At 38.5% G+C, this 27,015-nt stretch overlaps 1 protein-coding gene across 1 annotated transcript in view; it reads left to right on the forward strand.

The window, feature by feature from the left end:
- Window positions 1-14,342, forward strand: part of COL4A1 (collagen type IV alpha 1 chain) — a 127,585-nt gene extending 113,243 nt beyond the window's left edge. The window contains exons 45-52 of the mRNA XM_084302814.1: window positions 365-436; window positions 809-937; window positions 2,350-2,448; window positions 3,616-3,828; window positions 5,112-5,289; window positions 8,101-8,215; window positions 9,205-9,377; window positions 11,189-14,342. Coding sequence (XP_084158940.1) covers window positions 365-436; window positions 809-937; window positions 2,350-2,448; window positions 3,616-3,828; window positions 5,112-5,289; window positions 8,101-8,215; window positions 9,205-9,377; window positions 11,189-11,270 — 1,061 coding nt within the window. The 3' untranslated portion in view covers window positions 11,271-14,342. The remainder of the gene's footprint in view (window positions 1-364; window positions 437-808; window positions 938-2,349; window positions 2,449-3,615; window positions 3,829-5,111; window positions 5,290-8,100; window positions 8,216-9,204; window positions 9,378-11,188) is intronic.
- The last annotated feature ends 12,673 nt before the right edge of the window (window positions 14,343-27,015 follow it).

The raw sequence follows: 27,015 nt of genomic DNA on the forward strand, positions 1-27,015 counted from the left end.
GCAAGTGTTATTTGTTATTTGAGGAAACATGGGTTCAATATATCTCCATTGTTGACTGAATTGTTGTTATTGTCACCATCACATACATGAAAACACTCTGTGTATAAAAAAATGCAATTGCTAATAAAAAAAAAATCTAATTTAAAAAGGCTATTAATTAAGAAAAATTTGTTTTCAGTCACCAGTTCTTTGGTGACTTAGTGCATTTGTTTTTATGTTTGTTCTTGAAAACAGTTTAAAAGTACTTGTTTGAATAAAATCATGGCCCTTATATGATCATGAGTTCACCCACGATAATTCTGAATATGTCCTTCCAAGTAGAGAAATTATTCAATACTCATGTAAACATTTCCTTTGACTTCAGGTCCAAAAGGATCTCCAGGCTTCCCAGGCCTTAAGGGTGAGCGAGGTGACCAAGGTCTTCCTGGATCTAAAGGTATAATGCAAAGACATACTTTTTTTTTGTTTCCAGATTTTGTTGTTGTTAAAATGGTTATTTGTGACTAATCAATGTACATCGCCTCCCACGGTTTTATTAGGCACAAAAAGGTAGAATCTGAAAACAGATATCGTGGTATCAGCATCCAAATATTCAGATTAGGTTTTAGTATTGGGTAGCTTTGGGTGGAGTATTGTTTTTTTTTTCTTGAAAATCAATATTGAGGATTTTTTTATTATTATTATTAGAGTCTTTAAATGGTAGTAGAAGGCAACGTTGTTTTCCTGTTTTATTTATTTATTTATTTATTTATTTATTTTTAATTATGCCACTTTACATATGTTTTGTTTTGCTTTGTTAATTTTCTAGGTTTACAAGGCCCACCGGGCCCACCAGGTCCTTTTCAGCTTATCAAAGGAGAGCCTGGTTTACCTGGCCCTGTAGGACCAGTTGGTCTCAAAGGGTTCCCAGGACTTCCAGGTCCCAAAGGACAGCAAGGTGAGAAAATTTGTAATTTGCCAGTAGTAATGCAAAAATATGCCAGTGTCAGGCTAGACACTAGAATATTTTTGGTATAATGATACCCAGCTTTGTATACTCCGCTCAAATTATGTTGGACAAGGAGGAAGAGCGTACTTCTCTTTGAAGCTTATCCAAAGGAGTACCAGAAACAGATGCCTTCCTTGTGATTTTTATAAGCTTCCTCTCTGTACTCATCACATAGGTATCTAAGATCAGTGGTAAGCAGGATGACCTGCATCATTCCCCAGAATGTATTTGGTTGAGTGTCTTCTGTCTTTAGTGTTTAATCCAAACTTAATTACTGTGTATCTCTGAGAGAAAGCAAACCTAAGGAAAAACACCTTGATCTTGGAGTGGAAAGTGCTCCCTGCGGAACCTTGTTCTGCAGTTCTTGACTTCCTCTCTTAGCCCAAACATTGCAATATTTAAAAGAAAAGGTGAATTGCAAAAATTTGACACAGAGAATAAGGGAATGGAGCAAAAGCTTATGTGAAAGAAATGCTGACACAAGGGTATGTGTCCTTCAGAATGACAGGGCATGGAGAGTGAGAGCTCACATGCATTCTTCAGCTATTAAGATTTTAAGGGACAGCTTTCTTCCTGGATATTTATGAGAAGGTGATGGAGAACTATGGTGGAATATAATGAATATTTTATTTCTAATTAATACAATATGTAAGTTTGTTCTAGAAAGTGGAGTTAAAACCCTGCAAAGACCATTAGGAAATAGCTGTGAAATAATCTCAGTGATTAAGCACAGCATGGTTTGCTTGTATGGGATCTGTTGCTGTTCTCTAGCAGTCAGTTCCATAGATAACAGAAAACTGCCTTTTGAGTGATCACTAAGAGGACAGCTGTGACTAATTAAAGCTACTCATCTGCCACAGAAAGGTTGGTATGGTGCCAATCGTGTCAGCTTATTTTTAGCAAAGTCATAGTTACTGAGTTTATATAGTACTCAGAGCATCCGCTGATGTGGAAACTGATGAAGGGAAGACATAATATATGTTTGAAAACCTGTTTGGGAAGAAGAAGTTAAGAGAATACTGATTTTCCTGCTGTTCGTGACCCTACTTTTTATGGTCTTCTTTTGAAGGAGTCATATAACAAGTAGCAAGAGATTGCTGTCCTTCCTTTTCATATTCCAGGCAAATGCTAGTGTTTTAGAAACACACACACTACTTATTTTTTTTTGCCCTTCTCTACTACAGTTATTTTGCCTTCAGTAACCCACATATTTCCTCTAGATATTGAAGTATGCACTCTGAATCTGAATGAGCTTAGTCTGTGCTGAGGTGTGACAGCACTGTACATGGTATCAAAAGACAAAAAGTCAGAATTAACATGGAGTAACATCCAGTAATAACTATTTCTTTTTTTTTAAACAGGGATAACAGGACCTTCAGGTGTACCTGGACCGCCCGGTAGTCCAGGGTTTGATGGCAAACCTGGGCAAAAAGGAGAAGTTGGTCCTTATGGTCCCCCAGGTAAGTCCATGAGTTTTTTGAAGACTTCTTAGAAAAATAATATAGATTAGGTGTGAAAATATGTAATCTCGGTTTCCTTCCCTTCCCTTCCCTTGTCCTTGTCCTTGTCCTTGTCCTTGTCCTTTTCCTTTTCCTTTTCCTGGACTGAAAATGAGAGGTATAACTGAGAGAGAAGGAAACCTGTCTGTGTATATTCTTTCATATAAAACGCGTTTTGATACCTAGGAAATGTCTGCTGTTTGCATTTCATTAGAAGTAATGAAGTAATGCTTGCTTCAAGTATAAGTAATGAACAATTTTGTAGATGTTTCTCCCTCAATCATACAACAGAAATTAGCATTTGAGACATTGGTAAATCTACAAATCAAGGTCACCTGTAGGTACTACTGGGCAAGCTTGAGGACCTTGTGATATTAATATAAGCCTTTCTCTGTGTCTGCAGATCTATCCCTGTCCTGCAATTGATAAAAAAGGAATATCTTTGTTTCCGTCTATATGAAGGCTGTAAATTCCCCACAGTGTTCATTGCAAAGGGGAGAACATTATCCTGCACACAGAATCAATCTTTTGTCTGAAGTTCCACTTCCATTACCAAATTTATATGGCTGTATTATTTATACATATGTAATATAGTATAGTACGTTATATTTATATATGTAAGTATACATATATAAAGGGGGCTCATAAGAAGGACAGAGAAAGACTTTTCACCAGGGCAAGAGAGGAATGAACTAGATGATCTTAAAGGGTCCCTTCCAAACCATAACATTCTATGATGAGAAAGAGAGACAAAGGATAAGTAATAAAGTCACAATATCACTGCAGATATTGTTACTTCCACAAATTTACTGACATCTGAGTGTTTCAACTTCGGTCACAAAAGATAAGTTTTAAAAATTGTGATATATTGTGAACAGGTCAGTTTTTGTTTTGTTTTTGTTTTTGTTTTTTTCTGATGTTAATGACTAACTGGGAAACACCGATTAATGAGATTCCATTACTTACTGTATAATTTCAGCCCTGTTAGAATTCAAAATATTTTTGTCTGTAGATGCTCTCTAATGCATTTTAGTAACAATGCAAATAATGAATCAATGATCACTGCTACCTGAGTCTCTGGTAGCAGACAGTGTCTGTAGAGATAAAAGGAGATTCTCTGTATTGTAGGGCCCAGAGGATTCCCTGGTCCACCTGGTCCTGAAGGTTTGCCTGGGGCTATGGGCCCACCAGGTGCAGCATCCGTTGCTCATGGCTTCCTTGTTACCAGACATAGTCAAACCATTGAAGAACCATTATGTCCTTCGGGAACAAGGCTCATTTATCATGGCTACTCCTTGCTTTATGTACAAGGCAATGAAAGAGCACATGGCCAAGATCTGGGTAAGTAGAGACCAAATTAGAATTCAATTAAAACTCATTATAAGCGTTTCTTTCATTTGTAAAACTGTATTGAACAGAACTGTATAATTATTCTTGGGTAGCTGGTTCTTTATGCTCTCTGGGTTGGTACAAATAATAGGTTGGTTTATAGGAGGATAGGTGTCATTTTATTTAAGAAAGGTTTTATCAAAGCCTTTGGCATGGTCATTCATAGGATGCATATAGACAAATCAGTGAGATATGGGTGGCTAAGTGGATGATAAGATGCATGGAAAATTGGTGGGTTGAGAGAAGAACCTCAAGTCTAGTAAAGACAAATGCGAAGTAGCATCCCTATGATGAAGTAACTCCCTGCCACAGAACAGACAATGGACTGACTGCTATTTCCAGTAGCAGTAGTAGAGACTGCTACAAAGCAGCATCACACAAAAGGGCCTGGGAGTCCTGGTGAGCAACATATTGCATATGAGTTAGCAGTGTGCCCTTGCAACAACTACCCACCTCCCTGCTGCCAAAACTGCTAGGCTTTATTGGCCAAAGTACAACCAGCAAGTGAAGGGAAGTGATTCTTCCCCTCTATTTGGCAGTTGTGAGATGAGGTCTGATATATTGTGCCTAGGACTTGGGCCTTCCAGAACAAGGAAGATACTGATATACCAGAGTGAATACAAGAGCTGACTACTAAGATGGTTAGTGGGGGCTGGAGTATGAACAGTCTGGTGGAACTGAATTTGCTGAGCTGTAACTGAAATTTAAGGAGAAGCTTTTATTGATGTCTATAGCTACCTAATGGAGGGGGGCATAGAAAAGGTGGAGCTCAGACTCTTCTCAGAGGAACTCAGTGATACTAGAAGAAGCAATAGACACAAGTATGAGATATTCCAGTGATATATATAAAGAAAATACTTTTCACCATAGCTGTGCTCAACCACTGGAGCAGGAGCCCAGGGACATTGCATCTCTCTATTTGGAGACACTCAAAACTCTGGCTATGGACCTGAGCAACCTGATCTAACTGGCAAGGGGTTAGGACAGGAGACTTCTAGAGATCTAGTCCAATCTACATTATTCTGTGATTCTACAGGAAAGATTAGGCTATTCCTTCCCTTGCCCTATTCCTTCACTCTGAAACTAAGAGAAGTCACTCCCTCTGAGAAAGCTGGGCCCTCCAAAGCAAATGTGGTTTTAAAATGTTTTGGAGTTGCTACTGAAATATTTGTTGGGCAACTGGCAATGTTTTAGCAAAAATGGACTAACTAGCAACCTTTGACTTAACATTTCAGGCACGGCAGGAAGCTGTCTTCGTAAATTTAGTACTATGCCTTTCTTATTCTGCAATATCAACAATGTATGTAACTTTGCATCAAGGAATGACTATTCCTACTGGTTGTCCACGCCTGAACCCATGCCAATGAGTATGGCTCCTATCACTGGGGAAAATATCAGGCCATTCATCAGCAGGTACAGTATCATAAAATGAGGAAGCCTGTGAAAGTCATATTTTCTTTCAAAAGACTTGTATTCTATGTTTTTATTTCCTCCCTTTAAATTTAAAGTTTGAGTTGTTTTGGTGAAATGCTTCAGAGTACATGTATTCAGTTTAGACTTTGATCAAAAATAAATCCATCTTGGAGGAATCCCAAACAAATGAGGTATTCAGTTTTGAGTCTAATTTAAACAAAAATATTTACTTTGAAATTATGTTTTGTGATATACATTGAAGGAGAAAAAGTTCTGAATTTATTCACAGTTCCTGTCCAAAACAATTCTTTTTTTCACTATCCATAGCTAGAAGCTTTTCAGGGCTCAGTTTCCTTTCATTTGCAAATGGTAGCATTATTTATCATACAGTAGAGTGCCAGGCAGGCTTCTTGCATTGCTTTGGATAGACTGCTTGAATACAGTCACTACTATCTGCCTTATAGGAAACAGTTGCAAAATCATTAATCTATTTTTCAATAAATCCAGATTCTCAGCTAGCAGAAATTATAGCACTTATATTGGATGTAAGTGTTGTGCATCAATCCAACATGTTAAAATTCTGGTCCATCTCAAGGTTGCTAGCAAAAAAAACATCCTGGCATAATAGGCCTAGTGCTGAAGGCAGAGGGGTGAGCAAAAGTGTGGTAAACTGTACCACTGTCATTAAGAGTCTGACAAAGGAAGCTCCAGCTAAAAACTTTGATGATAATCAGTAGATCTATGTGTTACTAAGATTCCCATCATTGCTTCTAATGTGTATCAGCAATTTTGGTTACTCTTCCTGCCATATAAAGTGGATAGGAATGGAGGGTGTTGGCAGTGCTTCCTCAGGCTGGTATATACCACCTAAGGGAAAGGACAGTTAACATCATCTGAAGGTTGTAGTCTTGACATATTGATATGTTCAAAAAACCTGCTTCATCGTATCGTACTGCAAAATATTTCATATTTATTTTGCATAGTAGAATCCATTGTGTATCTGTAGTTGTACTCTGTACTCTAATAATGGTTTAGTGGCAAATAAATATATATGCCTTGAAAATTAGATGGGCAGATTGAGGCCAAGATTCTCAAAAGTGACTACAGTTTTTGTTGGTCTTACATTTTTGGTTGTTAATTTGATATGAATGGAAAGGGTTTGACTTTCAGAAAGATTCAAATGACCAACCAATAGAAATTCATGTTCCTTTTATGACATCCATGGTCAAGCACCCAACATTTTGCACCTTTGACTATCACTTTGGAAAATTTTCCTCAATGAGGTACCTAGCAGTATTTTGCTGTATTATGCATATGGAGTAGTTTTTATACCATAAAAATGTATATGTATATATGTAAAGGTGTGTGTGGGGTGTATATATATCTGTATATATATACATTATCTATGCTTATTTAGATATATGAGTTTTTCTCCTTTTAGCCATGGCAAAAAGTGACGTAATTGCTGTACACATTTTTTAAAACCATCAAGGAATCCAATAAGACTACTCTTTTAATTTATTTTACTAGCTGAAATCTTTAAACTAACAGTTTCCCCTGACCAAAAGTTGAAAAGGCATATATGTATCACTTGCTGCCTTGGGTCATGAGACTTCTTTTCATGTATACTGAAATACCAGTAATCTCTTGAAGCAAAGCAGAGCTCCAAGAATAGAGGCAACTTTTACATTCTTTTAACTTACTCTTTCATTGATGTTTTTCTAAAATAACTGTTTTGCTTCTGCACTAAAGATGAAGGCAGTAGGTATGAAAGCAGTCTTCACAAGACAGAAATAGAAGGCTTTCATTCTGAATTCCTTTGCTTTTGTGCATTTTCCAGAATCCAGCTTAATCCATTTTGCACTTGATTTATTATTTTTTTTCACAGCTTTGATAATAATATTCAGACTGTGTACTTCCAGGTATTTGGTTTGCATCATTTTCATCATTGCTTACTGCAGTAGCCAGTTCAGGAGTTGTACAAGAAAAAAATGATTGTATCTATTGAATTCCTTACTACCAGCCTCAATATCATAATTGTCAACCCAACTCACATTTCTTATAATTCTCCTGTGAAGTCATGAGTGGTCTTTGGATTATTCAGTAACCTAGCAGTTCTGAGACACGACAAATTTATCTGAAGCAAAAGAACTGCTGCAGTGTAGCTTTCAAAGAGTTGCTTTCAGGTATGTTATTCAGTTACATCGCTAGAAATCTCTTATAGGAGATAAAGACCACAAATGTAAATAAAAGCCACTTTTAAGGAAAACGCATAGGGAAGAGTCTGTGTTACATTAGATTAGCAGCGATTGTCTTTGTAAGACATTTTCCACAGAGATGGCTTTCTCTCTGGAAGCCACTCTGAGCTATGTTTAGGATGATGAATTGCTGTTATTTGTCTCTGATCACAGTAGACCACTTTATAAGTGATACCCGCTGCGTTGCAATATTAGGCTATTTGCCTCTCATGTTCATGACATTGAGCACTTTAAGAGCACTTTAAGAAACAGTACAAATGGGACTAGCAAAAGACAAATGCATTCAAATATTCAGATAAGTCTCTTGTTCTGAGCTCTTAGGAAGGCTAGTATGAGTAATACTCGATTCTTAAGCAGTCCCTAAGTAAATGAGAAACAAAAAAGAAACAGGTATTTTTCTAAATGAAATGCTTGGATTTTTGCCTTGCTTTTTAAGGTGACAACATTTTTGATTCAAACTTTCTTAATGAAAGTAATTTCTGAAAAAAAAAAAAAAGAAAAAGTTCAGTCTTAGTAGAGTGCATGTATCTCATTTGCATCTTGGTCTTTCTAGATGCGCCGTGTGTGAAGCCCCTGCTATGGTAATAGCTGTTCACAGTCAAACAATTCAAATACCACCATGTCCTGAAGGCTGGAGTTCACTTTGGATTGGTTACTCCTTTGTCATGGTAAGTGCGCTGAGCTGAGAAACTATGTGTTTGATGCACACTCCTGCTCTGGGAAAGTTCATACCTGACTCTGTCAGTTTAGGTCTCAGGAAGGCATTAGACCTCTACCCTTTCTGTTGATTTTAAAAGGATTTGGGCTAATTACTAAATGAGAATAATGCAATAGCATTTTCTTGTTAATTTTTCGGGAAATGCACACAGCATGCTGTCTTGTTTGCAGCTCCAACAAAGGATCCAAGTGTTGAATAAAGAAGCAAATAAGCATAATTGTCTACCGTTCTTCCTATGCTGCATCAGCTTCCTGAGTACAGCAGTGTTGTGCTGCCATACTTGTTCCCATTTTTTTGATAAATAAGCCTTGAGTTTTCAACTCGTATTTTCTGCCTTTCATGCCGTTTCCTCAGCTGTATCTATACTAGTAAAATAAACAGGGCCAGGGAATGGTCTGAAAAGCCAGTCCATAGCTCTCCATAGTGGTTAGTTGTTAGCATGTTGTCATGCTCACAGCCTATAACAGCCACTCTCTCAGGTGTGGTGTGGGCATGATCTGAGACAGTGTGGGTCCAGAGGTGTGAGCACTTGGCAGTGGGAAAGAGGTCACTGTGATGTGGGGAAGGAACTAGGTTTAACTATTCAGATATAAACCATACTGGTCTGGTATGGACCTGAGAGACGGCCATGCCCTTTGGCTACTACATGGATATCTTGGGTCTTACTGTCAGTCCTGAAAGATTTCTGTGCATAGAGCTGCCCTGAGGTTGGTGTTGGTGGTGTGTTGTGCTGCCATTAAACTAATCAGGCTGGTGCCACCTCAAGAGCCCTGCAGCTATGCCCTCTTGCTCTTCCCTGAGCAGAAGGTCAAAACAGCAGACAGACACAACAGAGGACAAGGAGGGCATGTGAAGAAATATTTGTGCAAGAGTTAATAAATGTTGCAGCAGAAGAGACGAAAAGTTCCTTTCTCACTGATGTTTTTTTCGCTTTCCTAGCACACCAGTGCTGGTGCTGAGGGCTCTGGCCAGGCCCTGGCATCTCCTGGTTCCTGCCTAGAGGAGTTCCGCAGCGCTCCCTTCATTGAATGCCATGGCCGGGGCACCTGCAATTATTATGCAAATGCTTACAGCTTCTGGCTTGCCACTATAGAGAGGAATGAGATGTTCAAGTAAGTTCATGATTGATTTATCAGTATTTGAGACTCAGTCAAACCTTGTCATTGAATAACAGAAGTATTGTTTGAGTGTAATACATGGTTGAAGTACTGGCTGTACCTCAGCATGCTTATTATGTACAGTTAGTGATTTCATAGCAAAAAGGAAAAATGGTGGTAGTTTTGGGGGGGAATGAATGAGTGTATTCACATTTGTGAACGAGTGTATTTACAGACATTGGTGTTTACAATTTGCCATTTGCACTTGGCATTTTATTCTTCAGAATTATCTAAAATGTTTGCATTTCCACTATTTTGATTGTATTCGTTGAATTGTAACTGGCATAGGCTGAAATTTTGATTGAAATCAACTCAGACTATACCATTCTCTCTAGTGAATGTTAACCTGTAATAGAAACACAGGAAATTAATGCAGACGTTGACCATGGAGAGGGAAGAAACTAAGCGAGCTGAGAAATTGTTTACCTCTCCACAATGATGGAAGAAGTATGCCTGAATAAAATGCAAAGGCAGAGACCCTAGGTATTTCTTCAGTCCTGCTGAGGTTCTAATTTCAGGAATTAAGTGCTAGTAGGCTTCGTTCTAGACTCCTGCACATAACTGTATTTTTCAATGTGGTCTCATTTGTTCCATCCAAATTTTATTAGCTATTAGTGTATAGACGAGTTCCCAGGTCTGCAAAGTTTACCCGATTAGCAGGCACTCCTCTGGAGCACAGGCAAACATCTTCTTCTACAGAAGTCCAGGCTGCCATTTTGCATACCCTTTATCTGTCCATGTCTTCTACATGTGAATGCTCATCAGCCTGTCTCAGCCAAAACGAAGCAGGCTGATTAGCCAGTTTTGACTGTTTGTCTATAAAATAGTTGTCAAGTAAGTAGGTGGAAAAGTTGAGCACCATGACTGACAAACACTGGGGCTGTGATAATTTAATCATCAAGAAAAGTTTCTACTGAAAGAGCCCATGTGCCAACACTGGAGTGAGCACTAGCTCCCTAGGAATGAGGAAAGCAGGTCAGAGGAAAATTTAGAAGAGTCAGCACTACAATTGTTTGTATTCATTGAGTTCTATTCAGAGACGTCTCAACTTCATATCCTTTTCTGGCAACAAACTTTATCTCAAATTGCTAAAATAACCCCAGATTAAGATAACTGTTCTGCTATTGTAATCCACAAGTACTCTTCAGTGTCCCATACACTCACAATCCTTTCTCAAGAAAAAAGTCAAATGGAAGCACACTTTTGTCTGAAAATGCTTTATTTCTGGTTGTTAGGAGTAACTCCTTATGACATGTTAACCACTGAAGATTTTGTTTAGTCTTTCTGTATCACACCACTTCACACACACCATTTCCTTTGCTTGGTCTTCATTATTCTGCAGTCACAAGGATTACCAGAAACTCATAAATAGTCAAATGTCTCCCATTTCCTTGCCCAACTTTTCTTTTCTTTACTTTATTTATTTATTTATTTATTTATTTATTTTAATGCCTAAATTTCAGCATGTTTTCAAGCTTCTGTCTAAGCAGGTAGTTCCTTCTGCTTAAGAAAACCTTCAGCCTAGCGACAGAATTCTAAATTAACTGAAAGTGGACGATGTTTGTCGGTAATCCTGTGATAGTTTGTGGTTTAGGCTTGTGAGTGAACAAAGAAATCAAAGAAATTAGGGATACCTTCTTAATTCAGCACAGCTTGAAGAGGCACTTGGTGGCATGCAAAGTTTGCCTTGTAAATTGTAAACCTGAAAACTGACTGTTTGTATTAACAGTTTTTAATGGGTCTTCCCTTTTCTTTATTTGTAATAGGAAACCGACTCCGTCAACTTTGAAAGCAGGGGATCTGCGCTCAAACGTTAGCCGTTGTCAAGTCTGTATGAGAAAAACATAATGACTTTTGAATTTCAACTAATTTCACACAATATGGTGCTATTTGTTTAACAGCAATGAAGCCTAGACATATATCATATGTACCTCATTGTTGTCCAATATGAAAACAGTAAAGTGCCTTTTAGGAACTTGCATAACTAACACACACTGCTTTACTGGCCCTGTCCTTGCTGAAGAAGAAAAGAGACAACAAAGATAAGCTTCAAATGTTGACATGCCAAATGGCACTTTTGATCAAAAAATATATATTTTTTATATAAATGCAATGCACTGATAGAATAAAAAGTCAGCATTCATCCAGAAAAATGCAAAGGTGCTAGGAGGTATGCAGTTCTGCCTTATACTGTTTGACTCCCCTTTCTTATTCTTGTATTATATATTTAGACTCATTTTTCTTCCCCAGATAAGTTTGTTGTTACCATTATTTAGGTGTCTCAAAATCCCACACTCTTGGGTATGTACTTATTGTTCCTGTACAAAGCAATACTAATGTAAAAAAAAAAAAAAAAAGAGTTTTGGGATTACAGACTGTGGTTAACCATCTTTTCAAAGCATAGATTGCCATCCTGCAAACCTTTGCTTCTGTTGTAGTCCTTAGTGCTATTGGTTTTAATGGGACTACATCTGGAAGAGATTGCCAAATTGGGTTCACATATAGGCAAGTAAGTGTTTCTGCTATGTTGGTACTATGCAGCTTCTTTATGCAGTAGAACAAACTTTCCTGTGGAATAAAGAATGATCCAGCAATGATCAAGAAAAAATATATATATAAATATTATAGTAATTTATATAGATATCAACCATTAGGCTTTGAGTTTACCATTTTGAAAAGAAGCTTACAAAAGTTTTCTTCTTTTCAGTGTCATAAATTAGATGTTAAATGCCAAAATATGATGTGAAATGTTCATTTTACATAGGTCATTTCAATGCCAAAGTTGCAGATACTGAACCCAGGTTAATAGCTATTTGTGTTTATTATAGTAAATCCTGCTTTGAGCTTATAGTCTTTATTCTGTATTTAATGTTTTTCAGGGTTTTAAACACTACTCACACACTGAATGACTTGATATTGAAAAGGATAAGGCCTTAATTTTGTTAATATTGTGCCAAAAAAATCTTCAAAGTAGCCTCAAAAATATTTCTAAAGGATTTCTATGCAGCAATAACAATGTTTGAGCACATCAGCATCCAAAGGTGTTTTATAGTCTATAACCATGAAAATACCAAAAGATTTTTGCAAATGTCAAGGCCTTTGTGTAATTTCTTAAATGTGTATTATATCTTAAGAGTTCAAGTTTGTAATAAAACTATTTGTGTAAAAAACAAAAAAGCAGAAGAAAAGAAAAAAGTTTTTACTAATTTGTTATTAGCATTCATTTACAGCAATGAATTAATTTTGAATAAGCCACCAATAAATGCACAAGCTTAATGCAATCACAGATTATTTTTGTTTTGCACATCTTGCAGATGTACAAAGCATCTTCAAAAGGGGAAAGCAGGACACTGTACTGACACCTCAATTGTTACTGTGTAAGAACTGGTACTGATAGACAAAGCATGGATTGTGCATCTGTTACTGAAATGTGTTTGATGTTAACGTGTTACAGAAATACTCAAACTTCATTTTAGCTTATGGGAAGCAGTCAAGATACAGATTTTTTTCACTCTTCCTTTGAATTTTTCTAGACAAAGTGGAACTAAATTGTACAGGGTGAAAATCAAAATATCTGATATAATTTTGCTTGTAAGCAATGAAGGTGAATCTTTGCTCAGGTTGTCTGAAGAGGAAATGGGCCGTGATATCTTTTTCCTTGGCAAAAGCACATACTTTGTTAATGTTGCATATTGTTTTCCCAAATTCATGGGTAGGCTGCTGCTGCTGCTGTTCTGATCTCACTTTCACTTAAAATCCTTGAGAACGTTGGCTGGCCAAATGACTGAGTACCCCTGAACAGAAATTGGCCATTTCCTTCAGTTCTGAGTCTTTCTCACATGGAAGAGTTCTGACAGATGATCCTTTCATTTATAAATGACCAGTCCTCACAAAAGTCCTTTACCAGCCTATGAAGTACAATAATGTGTTTCTGTCCAATCAGCTTGGTGCAGGGATTTCCAAAGTGCTATATGTTTTTCAGAGGAAGAGGAGAATAGAGGGTGATTCCAAACAGAGGGTGATTCTTGTTGTCTAGGAGGCAGACATTCAGCCTTCTCCATCTTAGAGGATCCAAGCTACTGGTCAGACATCTTAATTGCACTTCACAGTTTATCTCCAAGGGGTTATCTCAGCTAGGGATTTAATTTGATTGGTTCAAATCACCTCAGAACTGATAGATGGTTGATTTTTCAAGTCCTACATGCATGTTGGAATCAAATTTGTGCATAAGAAAATAATTGCCTTTGCTGGTAAAGGGACTACTCATTGCAGCTGGGTGTGTACTAACCTGTATTTCCTTAAATGGGAGCATTTTGGAAACAAGGTCCTTTGGAAAAGAAAAAAAAATAAATCAAAAAACATTTGAACTATAGTTTTATGTCATACTTACCTAGTAGGAATTATTTATTCCATAACCTCCAGCTCTTAAAATGACCTCAACCTCTGTAATGCTAGATATGCTGTTTCTACTTAAATCAATGAGTAAACTTTTCAGTGGTTATTGAATATAAATCAGATCTCCTGAAAATATTGTGAATGCTGGATTTTGATGCCCAGCATGAGGAAGAGCCCACATACAATTGCAGAACAATTGTGAAATTCTTTCTTACTTTCAAAAGTCTGTAAGTATCCCATATTCAGTCATTCTTGGCCAGCTTTGTTGCTACAGTACAGTTCATTGTGTGAACAGGCAACTGCAAACACATAATTTGTTAAAATTGTCTTGCATAATCTTAAATTTCAGGAAAAAGCTTTCTTAAAGAAGTACAGCTTGTTTAGTAGGCCTGACTGTTTTTGAATGCAGTACTTGAAAAGTAACTTTAATGACCCAAATAAATACATTTCTAAAACAGCAGGTGGTGCCCTTGCTCTCTTTATGCTAAGAGTGGTACTAACAACTTCAACAAATAATGTGTTCTCCAGTTCACCAAAATGTAAAGCAGGGTGGCAGTTCTCTGCTTTCCTGAGTCTCTGTCTTTATTCCTACATGTTCTATTCACCAGCAATTTTCTTTTTCAAATATAGGTAAAGCAGTGTTCAGTAAAAAAAAAAATAAAATAAAAAAGGCAGATTCTAAAACCAGGCAAAATAAAAATAGAGTAAAGTGAAATAATTTGTTTCAAAATATATATTTGATTATCTCTTAGCCTGTGTATCTTTTCTGGCAGATGCACATTCAGTTCATAATTATATATCTTTTTCTTTCATAGGGGTAACTTGCTTGATAAAACACGTTTTCCTCTTTTTCTTTTTCTTTCTCTTTTTCTTTTTCTTTTCCTTTTTCTTTTTCTTTTTCTTTTTCTTTTTCTTTTTCTTTTTCTTTTTCTTTTTCTTTTTCTTTTTCTTTTTCTTTTTCTTTTTCTTTTTCTTTTTCTTTTTCTTTTTTCCTTTTTTTTCCTTTTCTTTTTTTTTCCTTTTCCTTTTCCTTTTTCATTTTTTCCTCTTTCTCTTTCTCTTTCTCTTTCTCTTTCTCTTTCTCTTTCTCTTTCTCTTTCTCTTTCTCTTTCTCTTTCTCTTTCTCTTTCTCTTTCTCTTTCTCTTTCTCTTTCTCTTTCTCTTTCTCTTTCTCTTTCTCTTTTTCCTGTCTTCTTCAGGTCTCCTGAGAGCAGTATTCCCTTGTTATGATCCCTGAAACAAGATTGTATTGAAGCCATATCTTTTTACATCTGAAATCATAAACCTGTGTGACTTTCTGAGAGTTCCTTTTCTGCCTTTCATGTTTTACAAATCTGGAGTAATCTACACTATTTACACAAGACAAAACATCAAGCATCTGTAAAACACAAGGCCCGGCACTTGGGTCCCAGAAGACCCACTAAACACAGTAAGCAGAAAATATGGCACCTGGCACAAAGAAAGACCCCTGACAATTTGATATGTTGGTATCTCTAATAATGATGATCATCAGATAATATCTGCGTGTGGGCATTCAGGTGGAATTTAGTGTCATTTTTCTTGATGCTGCAGTGGAGTTACCTCTGTCTTTGGTGTTTGCATAGCAGCAGCGATGTGTTACTCGCTGTATTTCTACCTATTCATACAGAAATAATCTTTCCTATGAACTTCACATCCTGAATTAGATAACACAGTGAGAAAACGGGACCAGCATGGATGCTTAAATGCATACCTCAGGCTTGGGCTAATGCTGAGACTAGTGATGGACTGGGATATAATTAATCATTATTAAGAAAAGGTATTCAGTGACCAAATGGAAGCATTCAGCCTCTCTGTTTTCAGGCTGAGGTAAGAGTGTGCAGAAGAGGAAATTGTTCCATCCACCCACTAGTTATGCTATCGTTTATTTAATATGAACTCAATATTACTTGTAAATGTGTAATATTGGTGAGATATGCACAGTCTGATTATAAATCAAAAATAATATGCAACCATTTTTATTGCTAACAGCTGAGCAAGAAGCACATACTCTTTGTGAAAGATGTGCTAACAGTCAGAAAGACCTCAAAAATAATTTCCTGGAAACAAGCAAACAAACAAAAAAAATTGTTTTTGTGTGGTAAAGATGCTTCACCCAGGCTTACTGACACCACCTTTTGTCTTCAGATCCCACCATAAAGGGGATATGTCTGAATTGAATATTCTTACTTATATGTTGATTTCTAAATATTTAATCCTTTCCAATTTCTTATTGTCTTGAACCCAAAGAGAACAGAACATTGCTTTTAGGTAAACAATCAAAAGATTTACAAATGCCTGAATACCTTAGTTGTACATACATTAGAAAGCTGCCTTCATTTTCTTCTGGCTATACGCCATCAGCTATATTTATTATAATTGGCATGCAGAGGACAGAAGACTTGACAGAGTGAAAGTTATAGATGGAACATGATCATTTGATGCTCTGTCAACTTCTGTCTCGCCTAAGAAAATGTTACATTTCATGCAGAATTGTGGCAGGCTTCATTTGTCATCTCAGCTCCATGAAGTATGATTTACGCTGTAGTAAATAAGCATGTAAAAGGGCCTGGGCAGGGGAGAAAGCCCTTGTAAAATAGTTTAAAGAGCGTTGATCAAACCTTTTTATTATTCTTAGAGCACAGCTTTCATACTGGTATAATTCACTGTATTCTTGCTCTAGAATATACCTCTTGGGCTTTCACCAACGTGGTTATTTCTCACCACTGGTTCCTGGAAGAGGTTCAAAATGGAGAGTGCTAGCACATGCCCAGTGCTATCTTTTGCCAAAGCTTTTGTTATCCTTGTGGGCATTGTGGCTGGCACTGGAAGGTGCTTCCCTCTTCCTATTTCCTGTAAATAATTATAGCAACATTTTCTTCCAGCCTAATTTTGGAACTGAACCTGTCTGTGAGATGTGATCAAAGTGGCAACCAAATCACAGAAACTTGAAACGCAATCATATGTCAAGAATTTTTTGTGTACCACTTTTAAAAATGTTTCTGGGAAATTCCCAACTATACACAATGCTCAGGCGCTGATTCCCAGGCAAGTCTAAGTATTGTTTTATATTTACATGGAGATTTACCTCCTATTACCATAGCATGGAAAATGTGCCACAGCAGCATCTGCACAACTTTGGGACCAAGGACACTGGCAGGTAAGAATGTACATACCTGACAGAAGTGATTGCTGGCACTTGATAGCCCAACAGAGACATGTAGGGATGATAGCACTGGTTCCTCTCTTTGCCAGAGATGCTACAGCTTTTTCACAGATTTTTTGGCCACCTTTGATCAGCAATTGGGAACTATCAATTGTCTCTGATCAAAAGCTGTTTGTAATACCATCCAGGCTTTTTAGCATTGTCCCTGAACCAAGAAAAGGAGTTAGCCCAAGGCAGTGAAAGATACTCCCTATCTTATTCTCAGCCCTGCCTTTGCTAATACAAAACACATAGAAAAAAAAAAAAAAAGTGCTGGCATTCCATTAAAAAGAAACTGCAGCCCTCTTCCTCTCTTCAAAGACAAATCTCACTCCAGGGAAAGGTGGTGAACTCTCTCAAATGGGAGGGAAGGAAACCCGAAACAAAAATTTGAGAAAATTCTCTAGCGGATATATTCACATTATAACAACAGAATAAGAAAGGCGATTATAGCATTTCAGATATTGCCTACAGTTATGAGCTAAAAATGGGGATTTCTTAACAGGACAGATACAGAACTTATGAAGCTCAAATTGAAAAAAAAAAAATAAATACAGGAATCAAATTGGCTGAGTAGTCTCTCTGTAACCGCAAGCTTATACATTTGAAATAAAAATCGTATGCTGATTCCAAGAGTTACTGTGATTGCTGGTGGTGCAAACCAGAAGCACTGCATTTCCTACAGGAAGACACCGTGACCCTAGGGTCACAGATCCGAGTAACTGCAGAGAGAATAATTGAGATTCTGCTCAGATGAGGTGCTTCAAAGCATCTGTAGGATTCCAGTTACAGCCACTCTCCTTTTCAGAAAAGTGGCCTAAAAAAACTGGAGTAGGTCCTATTAGTCAGAGCCCGAGAATCTGAAAACTGCATTTGTGAAGAGGATCTGGATGCTGTGGCCAAGTGCTTGATTCACTGATATGAAAAATCTGAGCTCTTCTAAGTAGCTTTAGTACCAACACATATTTTTTTGTCCTGATCTATTGTAATCAATTTAGCCAACACATGTAAAATAATAACTACTAGCAAGTAGATTTCTTTTCAGAAACACACAGTAGAGTGGAATTTCTTTAAGTTCTTTTCTTCCAGGCAAATTACAGGGGATCACAGAGCGAGGGAGAGAGATTTTGTAGTTGTTTGTTTGCTTTTGCAAGGCACAGAACATGACCCCTTAGGAATGTGTAGGAGAGGAAATGAAAAGCAGACGTGGGAAGCTGAAAAAGCAGCACTTCTCCTCTATCATTAAGTGTATAATAAGGCAGATTACATCAGTTGTTGGCCTAGTCTCCCTGGTGAACAGGTGTCATAGATACTGTACTGCCTAATCAAATATTAACTCATCATGTGGCAGCAAGTGCTAAGAGAAGGCACATATAAGATCATCTACCTCCTTTTGCATGCAGCCAACTCTTCCGGGGGACAGTAGGGTTCCGTAAAGGACATTCCCGTCGTGTTTATGGAGTGAATCTAATTTTATACGGTTGCATAGACTTGTGACAACCAATTTCATTTTCTACTTCCTATAAGAAACTGTACTGGATACTGACATATGAAGAGCCACAAACACAGATAAGTGGTTTGTTTATGTACACAGTTCTAAAATAAACCCATAGGAGTTTAGAAATAACCATCTTCAACAATTACTTAGAATAAACTGATATACAAGAGTTTTGATTCATTGTTTAGAATAGCAAATAAATACCAGTGCTCCCATTTTACAAGCAAGAAGAAAAAAAAAAAAAAAAAAAAAAAAAGTAACATGCAGTAAGTAAGAGAAAAGGTCAGTCTTTTAAATTCTGGGCCAGGATCATGCTCTGACCCAAACTGTCTGGCACTACTGGATAGTGACCAAAAATGGAAAAAAAAATATTTTTTGCATGTTCCATTGTATATGTTAGACTTTACTTATACAACCTTACTTTATACTTACTTTATACAACCTTACACAGAATCCAAAGAGTTGCAGTAGTTGCAGCTGGATCACATATACCAGTGTTGTACATAGGATGCCAAGTAACTCAAGTGTCCCTTTCTGTCTTCTCAGTTGCTTTCCTGGAAGAGAGGAAAATTACTGAAGTATGGTGTTCAAAGTAAAGTCTCCAAAGCAAACTAATGATAGATGAAATGAAGCAAGTATACTAAAGACAGCATATTACTTGCTCTTTCTCTGGGCTCCAGGAAAGTCCGTATTGAGGGAGAAACAATGACTAGAAGAGGATTTTTAGGATGATCAAGTGTCCTGGTGTATGGACTGTTACAAGTGGCCTCTTTGATCCATCCTAGCTCTTCTTTTTCTGAGATGAGAAGTGCAGAACTCATCCACACATTTTCAAGGAAGGGGCTAAAAAAAATCTTCCTGTTTAATAGAGAAGGGACTTAGTGCATTGGGTGTAAAATGACAGTGAAAATTAATCCTGGAGAATCCTTTATAACTATCAAAGGAGGTAGATTTGGAGCTGTTTTGTGTTTTGGTTTGGTTCGGTTGCAGTAAAAATGTTGGTGCAAAAGTATGTTAAGGCCTGGCAAATTTGCACAGCTACCTGATGGGATTGCCTGGGCTGGTAGGACTGAAAAACTAAGGCACTGTCCAAGCTGTGTTAGCACTTCCTGAAAAGAAATGCACATCTGTTAGCCATACCCTGTTGTCAGATAGTGTCTTTCTATGTTCTAGTGGGATTCTTCATATGGATAACACATATATATTTTCAACAGTTATTTTATGTAGATTTTACATCTGAGAGCTATTACGCTATCATCTGTACTACTTGTCTAAAATATTATTAAAATTCAGCCGACAGAAGGAAGAATCTGATGTATGAGTTCCTGTTCTATAGTTTTTAATTACTCAATGGAGGTGGGAGGTGTGCCAAGAGCTGGACAGATCTAGGTGGAAATTTTAGCTCTGACTCAGCTCCACCTTGAACTGAGATACAGGTGCAGGCTGTTCTCTCTCCACCCCGCTTCCTTTTGGAAAGAAGCCCAGAGGTGTAGGACAGGGATCCAGCAGATTTGTCAGTGAGGTAGGACTGGCAGGTGCATCAAAGGGAACATTTGCTCCGGGACTGGGACGTGGCCAAGGTGCATGGTCTACAAACACAACACCTGCCCCACGGTGCAAATACACCCAGCATCATCCTGCTCTGCTTCAGCTCATGTCAATGGGAGCAGAGCTGGTGAGGCTTGAGCACCTCAAAAAATCCACAGTGATTTATTTAGGGGGTTCAAAAGAAGCACTGCTAGGCCACCTGTTGATGATAAAGCCTTGTCAATTTGAGAATAATTGAGGATATCTCCTTCAGTCCTGTATTGCGCCAACTGCAACATATTTTGGATGCCCTGCTGTGACAGTCAGTGAAAATAGGCAGTCTTCTTGAACTCTCACTTCTGAAAATGAGACCAGTAAGAGCTTGTCATCGGTTTTTATTAACACAAAATATTTTAGCAAGCTCTTGCCATTTTAAGTATTGTGGGGAAAACAAAGCATTCATCTGCCTCCTCTAGCAATTTTCATAGCTCATGAGACTGATCGTTCCTGTCAGGTAGCTGGATAGCTTGTTCATTCTTCATAGCTGACAACCTTTTTACATTCGGTATTGAAGCACAGGCTTCAGCCTTATGCTGCAAAGAATATCCTACATATTTTAATCGCTTCCTAGAATCACTCACCTTTTGAAAGCTGCACAGCACTGTGCTGAAAAGCACAGAAAGGACAACATTGAGTCTACAGGATTCATATTCTGCATTGGATTTGCTGGCAGAAATGTAATGCTCTCAGCAAAAGGCATCTAGAATGGGCTCTGCTGTAATCTTGGTGAACTGGTGATCCTTACTTTTATTTCATACTCGGCATCTGCTGTGAGTTGATCTAGATTTTAATTTAAAAAAAAAAAAAAAAGCAAAAAAAAGCTATATTGTGTTGATGGGTCCTAGAGGGCTGGTTAGAGGGAAAGAAATACAGAACAGGAATATTCTCTTGTTTTCACAAGGAGAAGCAGAGTTGTTACCAGCAAAGAGATTCTGCTGCAGTGAACTTGTCCTGGTGGGACAGGTTTAAGCACTTAATCCCTTTGCTGCTCCTGTTATAACAATTCCTAGAATATGGCAGCACTAACAGGATGTTTTCCATAGAGATTAAAAAGGATTATTCATTTTAGTGACTCATCTCCAGCCAGTCCATTGTTGAAAGCTGTGGCTGATTGTACAAACAGTGTGTTGTCCTGATGAAAGGAAAGCAAACTGAAGGGACCAGCTCCTTTTCAGCCACCATCTATTCTGACCTTTGCTCTCTGTTATCAGTATAGTGACTAAACATCCCAGCTAACTCTCTTTGGTGTGTCCCATGTGTTAACCCAAGCATCCATCTCTCACTGTCCTTTACAGGCTGCTCAGAGACAAACAGCACAATGTCAGGTGATGGTTACCCCTCTGTTTTGTACCTGAGTGCTGTGCAGCCAGTGTGCCAGCACTAAGGGCACATCTTGCTCTGGTACTGCTTAGGAGTTAACTCTGTGAACAACAGGCCCATGAATATTTTCTGCAACAGAATAAATCCTCTTTTCATGAAGTACCAGGAGCAGCTGGGTGGCAGCACGAGAGCAAGTAAACTGCTACACACACACACAAATATGCAAAGGTGTCTTGATTTCTTATGGTAAAGCAGGGATTATGGTGCTGAGCAAGGCTTTCTGCTCCGATGTTCCTCTACTATCTACAAAAATGTCTGTCACTTTTCTAAGGACAAAGTATAAACTTTTGATTAAATTCGTTTTTCATCCTCAGAGTCTGCTTGGAATAGGTTTAAATAGCAAGGACAAACAACAAAAGCCTTTGCTTTAAAAACAAACAGCCTAGCTTGGAGTGTTTCTGTTAATATTAACTTTCCTGGCACAATTAAAGAGCTTTTTACCCTTTCCTTATCACCAAGGGTTTCTCTAGGGTTTCTCTATGAAAAACTTGCCACATTTTTTTTTTTTTTTTTTTTTTACTAGTTGGCAAGGTCCCTGGTTTTCTAAGAACTACTTTTAGTCTTCCAATTTTGTAAGTCTTCTTCTGGCTTGCTACATACTGCTTTATGGCCATGAACTGCAAGAAGTTTTTGAAGCATAGCAAATGCATATTATTTGAGATAATATTTTTGGATATGTTTTCTGAACAATTAACTGTACCTAGTAACAAAATGTAGTTTTCTTATACTGTAAACAAATGTTTATAATGTTCATTTAAACATCATGGAGCAAAAATTGCTTGGATGAACGACCTTCCTGTGAAGCAGGAAATATATGTTCTCTTGACTTTATTGACACGGTACATGCTGCCATCTGGGTGTCCTGAGAAAGCACCTTAACTGCTTTCTTAACTGCTGCTCCATCCTTTCTCAGTGGTCACATCAAAGGGCACTATACACACAAAAAAATGTCACCAAATGCCAAACTTTCAACCTTACACAATGCTGTTTGCTCTGGGCTTTTGCAATACGATTGATCATCCCTGTTTTGCAGGTGGAGGAGCTGAGGCAAAAATGCCTCAGAGCCGTGGGCTGGGCATTTATATGGCATGTGTGCCAAGCTCCTTCACACATGCAGTGCCCACATCTGAAAGCCATGTCCACGCACATTGTTGTCATCATGTCCACAACTACTGCCAGTGTATACTACCAGTACAGATATATAAAAATATTCCTTCAAAAGCACTGAACCATCTTAAGAGATCATATGGTACTGCTACATTTACATCATGATTTGATGCTGATGAAGAACCTGATTTTACACATGTTATATGATATATGTCTATGTGTAGGTCACAAAGAGTACATTATGAATGCAGTGACATTTGTCATTCAAACTAAAGGATCCACTAAGCCACTGCTAGTGATAATTATTCTCCAAGGGACTGCATGCCGATGGTGAGACACCAAAGTGTCTCATGTTGGTGTACAGCCAAAAGAGGGTGATTTTTTAATGATTTTTTTTTTTCCACACTAGGACCTTGTTAGATGGGATTATGCTCCTCAGATACATTCAGATTAATGTGAAGACACTTTGGGTACCAAAGAAAAAGAGGGTAAAGTTGCCAACTGTTGGCTCTCCTGTGTTTTCTCTCTTTGTGGCAGATTTCTGAGGTTCCTGGTGGTGCACTGTTCAATCTTTCAGGAGCTGAGAGGCAACAAGCTGTTTCAGTGCTCGCTGGAACTCAAAGGGATTTGTATTACCGTCAAGTTGCATGAAGACATTTCAATTGGTGCAGTTGCCAGGAAGCTCACAGAACTGTTTAAGTCTTTGTCATGAATCCGTGAGTTTTTTCATAGCATAGGCTGAAGGAAGAACCACAAACTGTACTAAAAATCAGTATAATTTAGCAGCATGTCAGAACAAGCAGAATTTTTCTAGAAAGGGAAGCATTTTGCAACAAATTGTTTGTAGACTATAGCTGATGGCTTAATTTCCACTTCATTCAGTGAACAATAGGACATATGGCCAGCTGGGGTTTACTAGATACTTCCAAAGCATCGTTATTTCCAGTTAGAAATGCTATCCACTGTGAAGTCAAATCCCCACAGTGAAGGCTGCTGAGATTTTGCACGCTGCCAGAGTAAAGGCACTACCCTGATCATATGTAGTCCAACTGGAGCCATGTCTGTGTCAGGAAACTGAGCAGAGACGGGGCGGTCTGGAAACTCTGTCCCTGGTCATTATGTTCATTGCTTCTATAAAAAGACTTCAGTCAATTATGAATTTTGTCAGAACATTCTAATACAGATGGAAAGAGAAGGTCACTTTGAAAATAGCTCCTATTTATTTGTCTGTCATTGCTCATAAGAAATTATACACACACACCAGATGCTAGACTGGCTCTGCCCTTTGTTCATAACACAGGCAATTAAAACAAAAAAGAAGAATGCCCAAGTGATATAGTTTTAATAAGCCCAAAGATTAGCAACTAATGCCAAACCATAATGAATTTTCCATCAGCGTGACTTGTAGGTCTCTGTCACTATAAATCTAGCCCAGCGAAGCCCATTACCTAAAGGAAGGTCCATGGACTGAAGAAAAACAGAAGAGAAGCCAGGATCAGTAATGGAAAACAAAACAAAACAAAACAAAACAAAACAAAGCATTGTCTGGAAGGTGTTGTACTGGCAACATGTAGGTGTCAGTAGACTAAACTCAACTTCTACTCACATACTCTGCAAGGTACATACCTTTGAGGAGGTAAACATCCCTCATCATTTACTTCACTTTCTGTTCCACACCACTTTAATAATAAATACCAACTCTTGCTGCCATATGGCTGCTAGAGTCCTGGTATTTAACCATAAATATTTTTGACTGTTAGGCCTGTTGGGTGAAAATATGAGGACTTCTGCTAGGGTGCCTAAATTCTGGACAAAAATGTTCCACCTTTGTAACCCTGTAGAGAAATAGGTGTGTGAGGGCAAGCATTTTATTGAGAAAATGAAAAAGAATATATCCTCTGGTTAGGGCATGCCTTTGCTGAGTATGTTGTGTGAGCACTGCCAGCATAGCATGAAATACCAAAAAGAAAGTCCTAATTTGCTGTTGTACCTGAGGCCAGAGCCCATACTAGACTGAGGTTCTAGTGCAGATGAAATCCAGAATTGTGATCCAGAAGCTTTCTGTTCAGGAATTAATTTAGCAGGGGGGAAGGGATCATGCAGGATTACTTTTAACTGTGTTGTGACTAAACACAGTTATGAAACCGTGACCAGAGTGATTGTCCAAAATATTATTAAAGACATTGCGGTGTGAACAAATGAACATTTGACGTTGTCTACTGTAATCTGAGTTAGGCTGTTATAATATGTATGAGAGGACAACCAGACTGGTAAGAAACCAGCTGGATGGTCAGGCTCAGAGTGTCAAGGTCAGCAGGTCATAGTTTGCCTGGAGCTGCAACAAGGCAGGTACTGCATTGTCATGGAGTATGCTCTCATCAGATTTGCAGATAATTCCTAGTTGAGGGTGGCGACTCCTCTTCAAGGCAGGGCTGCCATTCAGAGGGATATAGAGGAAACACGAACCTCATGAAATTCAAGAAACCAGAAGCAAAGTGCTGCACCCAGGAAGGAATAACCCTTTGCAAATATGTAGTCTGCAGACAGACTGGCTTGGGACCAGCTCTGGGGACAGTGGCCTGTGGCAGCAAGCTAGGCAGCAGCACCTGAGGCCACCTCCAGGAGATGGGACAGGGCTGCCCAACACTTGCCACCAGCCAGCTCTGTGCCCCCAGCACAGGGCTGGTGCTGATGGCTGGGGCAAGCTCCCCAGGCTCAAGCAGAGGCTGGGCCAGTGGGGCTCATCCAGCCAGGGCAGGGCAGCCCTGGGGGCACCTCACATCCATCATTACATGTGGGGACGGGCCAGGAGGCAGCCAGGCCCTGCAGGGCCGCACATGGCCGGAACACAAGGCTGGGCAGGTGTGGGCTGGAAGCACAGGGGCTCAGGCTGGGTGTGAGGAGGCCTCTGGCAGCATGAGGCTGCCAGGCAGAGGGATGGGCTTAGGCAGGATCTGTCCTTGGGGTGTCCAAGAGGAAAGCCCTGAGCAGCTTGGTCTGGTCTCACAACTGGCCTGGCTGTGAGAAGGGGGGCATGAGGGGCCTTCTGACCATGAATTATTTTGTGATTCCACAATTCTAACCAACAATATTAAGCGTAGGTGCATGAAGAATATTTTTCCCACTGTTACACTATTTCCATCCAGTGTTGTGCTTGTGATAAATCCTGGCTGCGCATGGTGACCCAGACTTGTGCATCTTGACCACCGTCATAATTTAGTGTACACTTTATTGACTCAGGACTACTTAAATATCATAGTATAGAACCATAGAATCACAGAATGGTCTGGGTTGAAATGGACCTTAAAGGCCACCCAGTACCAACCGCCTGCCACAGAAATGGACACCTCCCACCAGACCAGGTTGCCCAAAGCCCCATCCAACCTGGTCTTGAACACCTCCAGGGATTGGGCATCCACAGCTTCTATGGGTAACCAGTTTCAGTGCATCACCACCCTCAACAGTGAAGAATTTCCTCTTTGTATAATACAGTAGATGCTGTTGCTCATTTCTTACTGTGAATGAGAACTTTATCAGCACAGTATGGATGACTTATATTAGAGTGTTTCCTCTCAAATATGGACCATAGAATCCAACTAAGAGTTCTGTTTTGTTTGTTTGTTTGTTTGTTTGTTTGTTTTGTTTTGTTTTGTTTTGTTTTGTTTTCAGTTACTATTTACAGTTCAGCCACAGTATCCTGTAGGGGAGTAGGGGACTTGAGTGTGACTTAAAGAGTACATTTTGCTTCTAATGTCTTTTTTTTTTTTTTTAAAAGCTCTTATCATTTGAAACTTGATTGCTATTTTGGTACAACTGGTGACATTTCACTGGTCAGCAGTTTCTGCTACCTCCTCCCTTTTTAAAATTAACACCAATCATCACTGACATTTTTCTTTCCTTCACATATTTTAAATGTTAATTTTGAGGATTTATTTATTGCTCTGTACCTTTAGAAAAATCCATTGCATTGTTCATTGTTGTTCAACCACAGTATTTTATTTAGCTTCTAAGTAGTTTTTAAACACTTTCTGGTCTGATTTTTTTAAAGCACTTCTACCTTTAGATGCACATTCCAGTCTATTATGCTGCTAAATACTTTAGGCATTAAAAATGGCTATTTAAAGCTTGATAAAGTATAATACTGATTAATACCAGTACTTAGTCAACTAAGTTTAACCAGATCCTGGTCTATATATAATAGTCTATAATGACTACTATAAGGGCTCAGTAATTACCCGTACCTAACTCTTCATCCAGATGTAACAGATGCTAGAACTCACAGTTTTCTAGACTCCCATGACAAATGTCTAATCTAAATGCCATCTAAAAAGGTGAATTCCTTTTTCTAAGTGTTCCTAAACACAGTTAACACATCGACAAGACCTTGAGAGATCCCTTTAAAC

This window comes from Netta rufina (assembly GCF_964035555.1).
Source record: "Netta rufina genome assembly, chromosome: 1".
NCBI lineage: Eukaryota > Metazoa > Chordata > Aves > Anseriformes > Anatidae > Netta > Netta rufina.